The sequence below is a fragment of the Oryzias melastigma genome, linkage group LG20, assembly GCF_002922805.2.
Source record: "Oryzias melastigma strain HK-1 linkage group LG20, ASM292280v2, whole genome shotgun sequence".
NCBI classification, from domain to species: domain Eukaryota; kingdom Metazoa; phylum Chordata; class Actinopteri; order Beloniformes; family Adrianichthyidae; genus Oryzias; species Oryzias melastigma.
Window position 1 is genome coordinate 5547087 of NC_050531.1, and position 14399 is coordinate 5561485.

The 14399-nt window shown below is 42.8% G+C and overlaps 1 protein-coding gene across 5 annotated transcripts in view; it reads left to right on the forward strand.

The window, feature by feature from the left end:
- The window catches only part of asap1b (ArfGAP with SH3 domain, ankyrin repeat and PH domain 1b), a 77561-nt gene that overhangs the window by 42769 nt on the left and 20393 nt on the right, over positions 1–14399 (forward strand). For 3 of the 5 annotated variants that reach the window (XM_024280073.2, XM_024280071.2, XM_024280074.2), the window contains exons 7-12: positions 4288–4373; positions 7088–7163; positions 9416–9502; positions 9796–9804; positions 9996–10096; positions 10165–10234. In XM_024280073.2, the coding sequence (XP_024135841.1) occupies positions 4288–4373; positions 7088–7163; positions 9416–9502; positions 9796–9804; positions 9996–10096; positions 10165–10234 (429 nt within the window). The remainder of the gene's footprint in view (positions 1–4287; positions 4374–7087; positions 7164–9415; positions 9503–9795; positions 9805–9995; positions 10097–10164; positions 10235–14399) is intronic. The other 2 variants (XM_024280072.2, XM_024280075.2) reach the window with 1 other exon arrangement.

Below are 14399 nucleotides of genomic sequence, written 5' to 3' on the forward strand. Positions count from 1 at the left end.
GAAACATTTAAGTGGAAAACAAAAGTAAGACTGAACTACATGTTTGCTTTAAAATAATTATATAAATGTTGCCTTGGCAGTATTTAAATTGATACAAGGACAGCCACATAGAGTACCGCCACATAAAATACCGCCCCCTAAATTAGATACACGTAAAGTAGCGCCACGTAAAGTAGCGCCACGTAAAGTACCGCCACGTAAAGTACCGCCACGTAAAGTAGACTCACATAAAGTAGCCTCACGTTAAGTAGCCCCACGTAAAGTAGACTCACGTTAAGTAGCCCCACGTAAAGTAGCCCTACGTAAAGTAGCGCCACATAAAGTACCGCCACGTAAAGTACCGCCACGTAAAGTACCGCCACGTAAAGTACCGCCACGTAACGTAGCCCCACCTAAAGTAGCCCCACGTAAAGTAGCGCTACGTAAAGTACCGCCATGTAAAGTAGCGCCACGTAAAGTAGCGCCACATAAAGTACCGCCACGTAAAGTACCGCCACGTAAAGTACCGCCACGTAAAGTACCGCCACGTAAAGTACCGCCACGTAACGTAGCCTCACCTAAAGTAGCCCCACGTAAAGTAGCCTCACGTTAAGTAGCCACACGTAAAGTAGCCCCACGTAAAGTAGCGCCACGTAAAGTAGCGCCACGTAAAGTACCGCCACGTAAAGTACCGCCACGTAAAGTACCGCCACGTAACGTAGCCCCACGTAAAGTACCCCCACGTAAAGTACCGCCACGTAACGTAGCCTCACGTAAAGTAGCCTCACGTTAAGTAGCCTCACGTTAAGTAGCCACACGTAAAGTAGCCCCACGTAAAGTAGCGCCACGTAAAGTATCGCCAGGTAAAGTACCGCCAGGTAAAGTAGCCTCACATAAAGTACCCCCATGGAAAGTACCACCACGTAAAGTACCGCCACGTAAAGTACCGCCACGTAACGTAGCCTCACGTAAAGTAGCCTCACGTTAAGTAGCCTCACGTTAAGTAGCCACTAGTAAAGTAGCCCCACGTAAAGTAGCCACACGTAAAGTAGCGCCACATAAAGTACCGCCACGTAAAGTACCGCCACGCAAAGTACCCCCACGTAAAGTACCGCCACGTAAAGTACCCCCACGTAAAGTACCGCCACGTAAAGTAGCCTCACGTAAAGTACCCCCACGTAAAGTACCGCCACGTAAAGTAGCCTCACGTAAAGTACCCCCACGTAAAGTACCGCCACGTATAGTAGCCTCACATAAAGTAGCCTCACATAAAGTAGCCTCACGTAAAGTGGCCTCATGTAAAGTAGCACCACGTAAAGTACCGCAATGTAAAGAAGTGCCACGTAAAGTTGTGCCAAGTAAAGTAGCGCCAAGTAAAGTACCGCCACGGAAGGTACCGCCACGTAAATTAGTGCCACGTAAAGTAGCCCCACGCAAATGAGCATCATGTAAATGAGCGCCACGTAAAGTACTGCCATATAAAGGACATGAAGTATTGCAATATTTAACGGAATCTATGTTTTCTTTCACCTATACTCAGAAATGCAGTTTTTCTGCCGTTTTTTGTTTTTTTTTTTTCTGTCACAAGACCATGAAAGAAACAGGATTTCCTTTGGAGGGGCTTAAAATTACAATTATTGATACTTAAACTGGTGTCATACCAGTGCAGTCATTACAAAAACTTTATGAACATCAGCTTGTAAACATCCATGTTTGAACACATTTCCCATTTTTGTTTAGCTAATTATTATAATCTAGTCAGGAAGGATTAGTTATATTTAGGTATTTTAACACAAAATCGTAATAATCACGAAGGCCAGACCATTATTAAATCAAGAGTCATTAACGCTGGGAAACGCTGCAGTTGTGTGTTGTGCTGTTAGTGGTACAATCTGTTCATCCCACTTAACCTCGTTTCTCTGCGTGGCGTGCACTCCGCCGCTCTCGCACTCTCGCCATGTTACTCAACCGGCAGATTACTGGATGCTCTCACTCTCTCACTCTTTACATCCCACTCTGCCAGTTGGAGGAGTGTGGAAAGGCAGGGCTCAGCGGGCCGCATTATTTTCAGCAGCAGCAGCAGCGGCAAAAAAGAAAAATTCTCATTCACACTAAAAGGGACCAAAACGGGCGCATGCGGCGCTGCCGTCCAAAAACACCAAACCCACACGGGCCCCCCAGACAAAATGTGGATAATCTCTCTTCCAACAAGCGCTGCGAGGGAGACAAAGAAGGAGCACATGCGTGAAAACACACATACATGCACTCATGTGTATGCTAACTCGCATGCATCCTCACGCGGAAGGAGGAGCGCAATGCTGGGATCAACAGCTTCAAAGACGAGATGAAACTTGACTGCGGAGCCGAAAGTGGTCTTTAGCTGTGACTCTTTGTAGCCGTGTGTGGATTAGCTCGCTGTGGATTTGTTTAAGATTATCTTGAATCCATTTGTTCAATGGGAGCTCTGTCTGAAGACATTTGTTTTGAACCGTCAGACGTCCACGCTGAAAACGCAACCTAAAAAAACTCAGATCATCTTTGGATCTATTTTCAGAGCAGTGATCTATTAATCATGATTATGCGGTTTTCAGTCAAAATTAAAAAAAGAAACTAAGACGTAGTTTCCTCAGAGTGGCTGGAGTTCATTAGAAATTTGCCTCCGTGTTGTGTTGGCATGGAGCAACCCCGCCCCCTCTTCCCTTGCCATTGCTGAGACCTTTGAACAAGGAGTTTTTGGGTGTTTTCTACATTACTAATTAGCAGGGATGCCACATTTTTGGACCTAAAACCTAAATATATGTTATACCATTAAACCGAAATGTAGGGAAAGTGGTTCGTTGCATCTCCACTGCACACCGATATGTTTACGATGTCAAACAATTGTGCTAAATTTAAGAAGGATTTAGTATTTATTGATTTTATTAGTGTGAGCCAACCATTGACTGTATAAGACAACTTGACCAAGTGAGAGTGACGTCGCCCATAGAAAAATGTATCTCCAACTAAATTACATAGTTACAGTCACGTTTTTTTGTGTAGTTCTGGGCAATATGGCGAAAATTGCATATCCCGAAATATATACAGTGGTGTTGTGGTAGAGTGTCTGCCCCGAAACCGGAAGGTCATGAGTTCAAATCCCAGCATACCGAAGACTCTAAAAATGCAAGAGGACCTGGCCGCAGACAACAACATGACCCCAAGGTGGCGCCAGAGCATCATTAGCCGGAAGTCTTCGACCGAAGTTCACGCTCTCCCCCTAGAAAAACACCACAACCGGGTTACGGTTACGGTTAGGAATCTTCTAGTATAGATACAAATAATTCAGCTTCCGGCTACAGTTGCTACATTTCCGCTTCCGGCTAACGACTTTAATGTTGTGTTTGGGCGCCATCTTACCTGCACCAGGTCCCTCTCTAAAAATGGGACCCAGTGCATCCCCACTTGAAACTCAGCATTAAGGGGTTAGATTGGGGGGTTAAACCACCAAATGGTTCTAGAGAGCAGCTGTGTCTGCAGCTCACCCCTCCCTCGGGGGATGGGTCAAATATGGAGAACAAATTTCATACACCTAGTTACTTGACAGCTATTGGGACTTTAACCTTTAATAGATTGATTAGCTGTTTACGTCTCTATAGAATTCTATGGGATTTTGGCTTCCTGTTTGGAACGCTGGGGGGAGGAGTCACTCAGTCCAGCTCTCATGTACAGTCAATGGAGCTAAATTAAAGTTTTTCTTTATTGTTAGTTTCTTATTAGCTAATATAATTTTTTTAAAGAATTTTTTAATTTTTTGTTGTTTTTTCTGTATTCATATATTGAACTAAAGCAAAAACATGACGCAAAAATTGAGGTTTGAACTGAATAATGGTGAAGGTGAATCAATGCATCCCTACCAAAAAGCTCCTTTTCAAACAGCATTTTTTTGTCAGAAATGTAATTTTGAGCAGAATTTTCTTGACATATGTCCTCCATCATTATAAAAATGCCACAAGAACGTGTTAAAAACACTATTTTCATCGGAGTGGGTCTTTAAACGAAGGTTTTTCTGTGTATTTTAATGAACAAACATCATCATTTTTAATAAAGTCAGTTCAGATAAATACAGGAGAATGCAGCCGTCTTGTTTCACTGTTTACCCGCCTGCTCCTCTCCTGCAGCGTTCAAAGTTCTCATGGATCAAATGTTCACTCACATAATCATCAGAAATTAGGCGATCGCCTTCTGTGATGCTGCTGGTTGGTTTCCCTTCATTAAACCCCCAGCAGTCCTGAACCTCAGCTTAATGGCTGCACTCTTCTCCTTTTGCAGTACCTGATCAAAGTAAATGAGATCAAGACCAAGAAAGGAGTGGACCTCCTGCAGAACCTGATTAAGTATTACCATGCACAGTGCAAGTAAGTACCACCGTAATCCCCCTAACCCAAATGTGCAGCACGTTTCTCTCATTCTACACTTCCCAGCATGGAATAGCAACACTTTGAGGACTGGGTTAGTTTTCTCTCGTAAATCTGCACAGAACAGCGTACAGATGGATTCTGACAGCTCTGGGTTTGGTGGGTAACGCCAGAACCACGGCCCGTGACAGAATGACAGGCTTTCTCCCGGCGTTGCTATGTCCTGTCATAACAGTGGAGCAAAACACGGCGCTGCCCCGCTAATCTGTTCAACCTGGGAGTGCCGGACAGAAAGACTGCAGCGTGAATGGATTAGGAGCATTAGGGCGCCGGACGGAGAGCGGAGGAGCGAGCGTGACCTCCTGCAGCTCGAGGAGACGAGGAAACCGTTTATGTGCAGTTTGATCCCTGGCAGTTTCTTTGAAGAAACCTCCTCTTTTCTTCTCTTCATCTTAAGATAATTACGTTCACTCTGGTTATGTCAGAATCCCCTCACTACTCCCTGTAACAACTTAAAGACCGGGACTGTCTAGTCACTGAGTTTTAATGACATTTGGACATTTTCTTTTTACTCTAAATATGTCACCCATTTGCTAAAGTACAAACCTAATAATTTAAACATTTTATGAAAATCGATTATGAATTCACTGTGGATGTGTCCAAATTCCCTTAAGGATTGGTGTGAGGATTGTGTTTCGGTGAGGTTTTTGTGTTTTGTTCGAGTTCTCCCTGTCATCAGGTTCAAGTTCATATTCATATCAGCTACCTTTATTTCTATTACTTCTCCTCAGTGTTTGAAGGGTGTATTCAGACATGACAAGTCCGTGGAGTCTGCATAATTTGGTCCGGATCGAGTCCTGAACTTATCGTTTGATCTGTATAACTTTTCTGTTTTGAAGCTTGTAAACAAAAGCCCGAAGCTGAAGATCTCTTCGGGCATTGGTCAGGAATAGCGAGGGCGGGGCAACGCAACAATTCAGTTCGATTCACTTTTATTTATATAACACTATCACAAAAACAATTGTCTCGCTGGGCTTCACGCCGGTAATTGTACAAAAGCAGAAAGTCGGTCATAATATATAAACAATAGCTGGTTGCTAATTGCTAAACTAAACTAAACTGACTAAATTAAACTAGCTATCCCTGCCCGTAGACCTTCCTTCTTAGTAGGGACAAACTACTAAAAAAAACCCTGATTCTAGAAAAAGAAGAAACCTCAGAGATGTCCACATGAAGAAAGGATCGTCTTTCAGGATGGACAGTTGATTTACCAGGACTGTCTAAGAAGAATTATCTTATCTAACTCTACAACTACGTATTTGAATAGTGTTCATCGAGATAGGACTGGGGGACGGGTGGGGGTGAGGTCCACGGCCAAGATGAGCTAGAGGCGTGGGCCACGGCTGAGACGAGCCGTAGGCTAGGTCCACTGCCAAGAAGAGGCAGAGGCTAGGTCCATGGCTGAGACAAGCCAGAGGCGAGGTCCACGGCTAAGACAAGCCAGAGCCGAGGTCCACGGCCGAGACGAGCTAGAGGCTAGGTCAACGGCCGAGACGAGCCAGAGGCGTGGGCCACGCCTGAGACGAGCTAGAGGCTAGGTCCATGGCTGAGACAAGCCAGAGGCGAGGTCCACGGCTAAGACAAGCCAGAGCCGAGGTCCACGGCTGAGACGAGCCAGAGAAAGGTCCACGGCCAAGACGAGCCAGAGGCGTGGTCCATGGCTGAAGCGAGCCAGAGCCAAGGTCCACGGCCAAGACGATCTAGAGGCGAGGTCCACGTCCAAAAACGGTAGCGCAGACGATCCACCTGGAATCTGAAATCTCTCCCGCTCCACCAAAGGGGAGTGGGAAAGAGGAACAACACCTGAATTGCACTGCACCAAACAGAATCATGGAGAACTAAATAAAATAAATAATGAAGTATAGAGGATAGGTAGAGTAAATGAGGATAGTGAACAGAACCCCAGTGCACCATACTTTCCGTTGCTTCAAACTTCTAGCAGCCTACTAGCAAACTAATTGTTATTGAGTTTTAATTCAAACTTGTTAATAGTAAGATGCATCAAGAGGAAGTCCTACATTTTGCAAACCTTGTCAAGATAGGTAGATCTTTTGGAGCTTGTCGTCTCAAAAGTGTGAGCACCTCTGGGTTAGAGAGTAGTGAGGGAATTCAGACACAGTCTGATGATAAAAAAATGGATCATTTATTAAAAAATAAGTTACCATACATTCTTTTTAGTGGCCTAAGTAGCGACCAGTTTGGGAATTTGGACACTGGTTGAGAGACTTCCAAGATGCCGTCTTTTTCTCCGTAATGTTTGCAATGAAAACGTCAGTTAAAATATTTTACAAATGCGGCAGAAATCAGTGTTCAGACCATCTTCAATCCCTAATGAAGGGATGGACCGAAGAAAAAGCGAGGAAGAGGATAGCATGGAGGAGGAGGAGAGCGGGAGGTCATTAGTGGTGATTTGCGGCTGCAGTTTCATGGAGGTGTGTGCCGCTGACAGATCTGTAATGGATCACAGGATGTGCTAAACACCTCTGCAAATCTGCTGAGGGCTCGGACGGACGGATGCCGTTTCGGTGCCAGGAGCCGCTGGAACCTGCAGAGCTGTCTGTTACGCGGAAACCGCCGGCCGACCTTCAGGAAGCTGAAGCAGCGCGTCCCCAACGACTGACTCGGTACATGATGCTTCTGTTTCTGCTCCGCAGTTTCTTCCAGGACGGCTTGAAGACGGCAGACAAGCTGAAGCAGTACATTGAGAAGCTGGCAGCTGATCTCTACAATGTAAATATTCACTTCTGTACATATTTTGTTTGTTTGAATTTCATTTTTTTATTATTTAATCAAAATACCTTCCGTTTTCTGTGGTTTTTCGGGAATTTTTCTCGTCTTTGGAGAGTTTTAGAGCCTCAAATGTACATTTAAGTAGTTTAAGGGTCACCATGAAATCCACATTTGCTGCTTCATAGGTGCTTTGAATCACAATTGCTGCACTTCACCTTTCCCTGTAAGTGGAAGTAAATTGGGTTTTCCTAAAACCAAGCAAAAGGGATTAAGGATTTCTGCTTAAACAGGCAGTAAAGGATATGGAAACCTTTTGGAAGCACGGCCGGCTTTATCTGAAGTTCTATGAAAATAATCTTCATGGGCTTTTCTAAACGGGAGAATTTGACTAATCTGCTCCATCGTGAAATGAAACGAGCTCCTGTTATCTAAAGATGGGAACACAACAGATCTGCACTCTGATTCCTCCCAAAAATTGCAACCTGATCCAATTTAGGTTCTTCTGGTAAATTAGATGGAAATTAGTCAAAAACCTGCATGAACATCTGTCTCTGCTTTGGTGTGATTGTCAAACGTTGCTTAACTTCAGCGAGAAGGAAGCATTCGGTTTGTGTTTTTGACAGATCTTTCAGATCCAGAACCTGACAAACTTCTCCCTTTTACAGACCGGCGGGTGAAAACAAAAAGATTAAATGAACAAAAACACATTTTCCTTTAAAGCATTGTTTGGTTTACAGCTCAGGCGAGATGCAGAAGTGATCTGGGAAAACAAAAGGGCCCCAGATGCTCCGGTTCGCTTTAGAAGCATCAACCTGCAGTCGTAAAGGAAATCTGGATCGGTTCAGCAGCTCCAGGCTGTTTACTGACATCTGTTAATTCAAAGGACCCGCTCGGTTCTGCTCAGGTTGAGGTTCTGCAGTTTAATCGGGATTGTGCAACAGGTTTAGCTTTAGCAGTTTGACAGTCTATTGCACATCTTTTTTCACGGTGAACTGAGTGAAAACAAAAAAAATATGAGCTGTTTGTTTTTGTTCATTGATGGAGGTGGATGTTATATTGAATGACATTTACCCTCTAATCAGTAGCTTTAAGTTAAAATAGCATCAGATAAGATTGATCTTTTTCTAGAAAATTAATAGACTTATAATGAGGCAAAGGTTGGCAAATCATCCCCGAACACCTAAAAATATGTTCAAAATAAAATCCACATCCATTAGTATTTAACTCTGTCATAAAAAACCCAAATCACTGAAATGTCATGACTTCTCATGTGAAAGTGTTTTGTCTTCCCTCGTCTCCGTAGCAACCGACTATTTTAATAACAGCAAGTTAGAGATTTATAAAAGACATTTCTGTAACATTTTAATTATACTTTGAAATAATCTGTAGATGCTTATTTCCCTCCAGGAATGCAATTATTATTTAACAATATAAGCTAATAACTTTAAAATCTTTAAAGTTCATACATTTATCCACATTTCCTTTAAAATATCATCTTTTAAAAGCTATAACAGTCCAACAATCTTTATTTGTAGACTATAATCACAAAGTCAGACTAGAATTACACACTTTAAGATAGATTTGTAATAAAAATTATACATAAATTAATGTTTACTTTTAAACTTATATCCTACTTCTTTTAAATGCATTTGAAACTTTCCAGTTTCATTAAATCCAAAAAGTTTTGTCTCCTAAAATAAAATAACTCGCCCTTTTCAAGTAAAACTTCTGCCTAAAAATACTTGTTTTATTGGAGATAATTTTTGGGATTAAATGACTTTTCGCCCTAAAAAGTCCAAACTGCAAAAACAGATTCCAAAAAAATAAGTCAGAAATTAATAAAATTAGAATTTTTTTCTTTAAATCAGTCAAAGGTAAGAAAATTATTCTTGTCAAACTAAGATTATTTTGTTATTAAAAAACGTTGTCAATAAACTTATTTTTCTTGCTATGCAGAAAATAAGAATTTTTTTCTTGAACCCTTTTAATATTTAGTCTTTTTAGCGTACATCTTACTGAAAAGTCATTTGTTTGCTTTGTTTTTTTCAAATATTTAACTAAAATGAGACAAAATAATTACTGAAATGTTGTGCACAATTGTATATATTTGATAAGAACTTAATATCATAGTTTCAACATTAATTTTTTTGTAAAAGTTGTTTCTAATTTGTGGGTTTGGATAAAAAAGCTACAATAATATAAGAGTTTTATTTTGAAAAACATTTCTCTACTTTTTGTTTGACTCCTCCCAGATCAAACAGACTCAGGATGAGGAGAAGAAGCAGCTGACCGCCCTGCGAGACCTGATCAAGTCCTCCCTCCAGCTGGACCAGAAGGAGGTACGCAGATCCCAGCCGTCCGCTCACTCAGACTTAAAAAAGCCAGAAGCTTCAAACTGATCCGCTTTCACGGCACTCTTCCTCTCGCTCCGGCCTCCCAGCTGCAGCGACGCTGGGATCCAGAACCACACACTTCCAGCTCTCCATCAGTCACACACTCACTCCACCGCATGCACGGATGTCGCTGTAAACATAGTACACACCACTTTGTCAGGTAGCACTCGCCTGGCTCAGATGTTTCACACCTTTTCCCTCTATCTCCCCCTTCTGCCTTCTGCTTGTCTGGAATCAAGTCTAGAAGAGTAAGTGCAGCCGCATGTGGAGCATGCTGGTGTTGACCGTAGAGTTCTTGGTGGGGGCGCTGCAGAGCACGCCCTGTAGCGTACCGCCCTGGTGTTTGTGTAGCTTTTCCGTGTTTGTGCCAGTTGCATGTTTTTGCAGAAGTTGCTCTTCGACTGGAATCCGTTCTTAAAGGATGCATGTGTCTGCGCAGGACTCGCAGAGCAAGCAGGGCGGCTACAGCATGCACCAGCTGCAGGGGAACAAGGAGTTCGGCAGCGAGAAGAAAGGCTACCTGATGAAGAAGAGCGACGGGTGAGCTGCGGGCGGGCGTCGGGTTCAGATTTGAGAAGCGGGACGTGACGAACCCCTTTCTTTTGCAGGCTGAGGAAGGTGTGGCAGAGGAGGCAGTGCTCGGTGAAGGGGGGCATCCTGACCATCTCCCACGCCACGGTGAGCCCGCCGCACGACCACGTGCACCCAGTGACCCCAGCGAGCCGATCAAAGGGCGAAAATCACCCGGAGAGTTTGTGTGTCAGGCTATTTCCAATCTGGAAGCCTCCTGGCTGAGCAGAATTGACATAGATGGGGTTGTCATGGCAACGGCTCCCCCCTCCCTTTGCAGCCCGCTGACTCATCTCGAGCTTTTCGTCTTCAGCATCACACGGATGGTCCGCTCAGTGCGTCTGCCCTGCAGTGCAGCGCTCCGCTCACATCGCCGTCACCGAGCGGCGCCGCCGCATCACAGCCTCACACAAACAGAGCAACCGGGGCTTAGCGCCGTCGGCAAATCCAATTTAGCCATCTAATAACCAGGAAAGGGTCGGATCGAACGGGGATATTTTTGAAAGGATTTATGAGAATCACATTTTCTGCCACTCTGTTAAACACCGATGTCACCGAAAGAGATCGGATGAAGTTATCCGACGAGCTTCCGTGAAATAATTATCCCTCCATTATCTGTAATTAAATCACAGATAATTGACTCCTGATTATAGGAGAGACAATGTCAGAGAAATATCTCAGCAACGTTGCCAGGAAGACACCTCCAACGTTAATGAAGGAGAACTTACTTTAAATGCCGTTTGCCGTTTTTATACATCAAGCATTATTAACCCCTTTATGGCTGACTTTATTTCCAATTCTATGAAAAAATAGTCTGTCAGAGTTCTAAATTAAATGGAAGTTGCAAATTACTGACTGAACTAAAAATAAGGATTGAAGAACCCACAAGTTTTAAAAAATGGCCGCCGTTTTATGAATTTTATTTGATTATTTTTTACATTTTATTTATTTTGTAATCTCTGACACCAAAAATGAACAAACACAAAAGTCAAATTAACATTAAAAGCCCCCCCGCCTAAAAAATAGTTCTTGATATATAGCAGTGGTCCCCAACCCGTATGGCGCACCACGCCCCATGGGACAGTTGGTACCAAGCTGCAGAGAAAAAAGTAAAAACGCAACTTACTTCTTTTATGTTTTCTTTCTAATCTGATTCTGAAGGTCTTATTTTGAAAAACTTGACACATATCAAAAATCCATACGCTACTTTCTTAAAGCGACTGCCGCTTAATTGACGCCCCAAGCTAGCAAAATTTAAAAAAAAAAAATCCAAACGTGTTTGGAAAGTTTATTTTGTAACAAAAGAGCCAGAGAGGAAATAAATAGGAGCCTTCGACTTCAAAATAAAAGAAAGCTGCATTTACAACGCATTCTCACTCCCAACTATGGTTCGGGCCCCCTCCGCGCCACTTTTGGACATTTTGGGTGTCTCCAACTCACCGTTTTTTTACGTACTAACTGCTCGCTGGACTGCAAACCATACAGGTCTGAGGGCCACTTCGTACCAGCCTCAGACAAAAAAAACAAAATGCATATCCTAATAAGTGGTCCCCAACCCTTACACCGCACCACACCCCATGGGACAGTTGATACCAGGCTGCAGAGAAAAAAAAACAACCTACTTCTTTCTTTCTAACTTAATTCTGAAAGGTTTTATTTTGAAAAACTGCTGGATTCTCTCCACCACATTTGACTCGTGTCAAAAATCCTTCTGCTACTTCCTTAAAGTGGCTGGCGCTAAAACGAAAACCCAAGCTAGCAAAGTTAGCAACAAAAAAAAAACTATTTAAACTATTTGACGTTATGTTTCCCAAACTCGCCATTTTTAGGACACTGTACTCAACAAGGTCCAAGGGCCACTTGAAACCGGGCCACAGACAGGGAAAAAAAGGCATACGCTAATTAGGGGTCCCCAACCCTAGAGGCATGGGTCGGGGACCCCTGATTTAATGGGATAAGCCAGCACGTCCAAAAATGACGAGTTGGGGACACCCGAAAGGTCAGAAAGTGGCGCAGAGGGGGCCCAAACCACATGTCCAAATTTGGCATTTAACAGACAAAACTTAGAAATACTGAAGTTGTTCCCATAATAATAATAAGGCATAGTATTCAGCAACCATTATATTTTGAAAATACTAGTTTTAGTAGCAGTTTTTTTTATTTATTTATTCATCATACTTTAAAAGTATGACGAGTTCAAGGTTGAAATTGGCGTCTGATTTCCTCTTTGACCGTTTTGAATTAAAGGGAAATCTATACATTTTAATGGTTCTTGCATGGAATCTAGTGCAAAAATAAAGTTGAAACTAACGGCAGATATAACCTTTACACACATTAAACATAAAACATGGAAAAAGGTTAGAGACCACAGATATATACAGTAGAACAAACACTTTTATTTATTATTTTCTGAGCTTAAAACAACCACATTGACAAAGTATTTTTGAAGTAGTACTCTTGTTTGTACTTTTTAACTCACATTTGTGAGTTGTTGTCTTGCATCACTCGTTTGTTCCGTCAGCCAACGTTTTGGTTTAGGGTTGGTTTTCGCTGAAGGAGCTTTTTTTAGCCAGCTGGATCACAGCGGGGAGACCAGCTCAGCTGTTTTTTATGCTCCACATTTGCTCTTTTATTGGGCTACATGAGCATTTTAGTACAGCTGTGTATTTTTTCAGTTATTTTGGTTACAAGTTGAACACTTTGGCATAAGAGTTACAGTTGGGTTTGGTGCCGGCGTTCGCGGCGGCTGAACTGTAGATGACTCTCGCTGGCATGGCGCCTTGCCAGCAGGCCGGCCCGGCTCTGGGGCTCATCTCGGCCCGTTAGCCTTTCATTAGCGCGTGCTGCGGCGCCGCCTCTGCCTGGACGCTCAGCGAGCACGTGCCAACTGGATCCATCACTGCAGACCAACAGAGAGTACAGTCCATTTGCTTAATGGGGGTGCCGGGAGATCCGCTCCCGTCTAAGTGGTGGTTTTGATGCTTAGTTTGCAGAAGTATTATGGGATAGTTTTCTAATGTAAAACTTTATCAGGTTGTGTTTGTTGTTTGAAAACATGTTTACAGGAAGTTCTGACTCTGCTTCTTTTGTGTTTGGGAAACACAATTCTCTGGATTTTATCTGTCAAAAAAGTTTTTTTTATCTAAGATCCACTGAACAGATTTTCTATAGTTTGTTTGAAGTGTTTCATTTTTTGTGGTATATGCGCAAGCTGCCACTTGAACAAAAATCTGATGAACTCACTGGAAAAAATCCCAAACAAAGCTTTAAGTCTTTAAGGAATTCATGCTTTGATATGAAAACTGAAGAAGAATAGAGCTCAGATCCTTGGCTGTAACCTCCAACGCAGACGAGATGTTCCACACAGATCAGAAATAAATCAAAGTGACCTTGTAGAGGACGTGGCTGAGCGGAGGCTGCTGGCATCACTTCCTGTCTGTGGCATGATGTGTTTGCACCTCTGCAGTTTAGCTACAGTTCTAGAGCCAATGATGGTACAGCACCTGACCTGATGTCATGGTGTGAAGCACCAACACGGCATGAGGATAAAACCATTTCCTTTTTCTTTATGGACTTTAGTTTAAACACTTCTGTTCTGTGAAGTTTACACATAGACAAACACAAATAAACCATTGTCTTTTATTAGCTCTGGATTTATGGTTCTATCTATCTATCTATCTATCTATCTATCTATCTATCTATCTATCTATCTATCTATCTATCTATCTATCTATCTATCAATTAATCATTTTACCCATCCATCCATCCATCTGTTCATATATTCATCCATCCATCCTTCCATCCATCCAGTCCATCCATCTATTCATCCATCCATCCAATCTAATCCTTCCATCTATTCATCCATCCACCCATCCGTCCATCCATCCTTCAATCTATCCATCCATCCATCCATCCATTCAATCCATCCATCCAATCATTCCATCCATCCATCCATCCATCCTTCCATCCATCCATTCAATCCATCCATCCATCCATTCAATCCATCCATCCAATCCTTCAATCTATCCATCCATCCATCCATCCTTCCATCCATTCAATCAATCCATCCATCCTTCCATCCATCCATCTATTCATCCATCCATCCATTTGTTTATCCAATCCATCCATCCAAACATCCACCCATCCATCCACTTACCTGTCCATCCATCTATTCATCCATCTGTCCATCCATCCATCAGTTTTTCCAATTCATTCATCTATTCATCCATAAATCCATCCATCCGTTCATCGAATCCGTCCAAGCATCCATCAG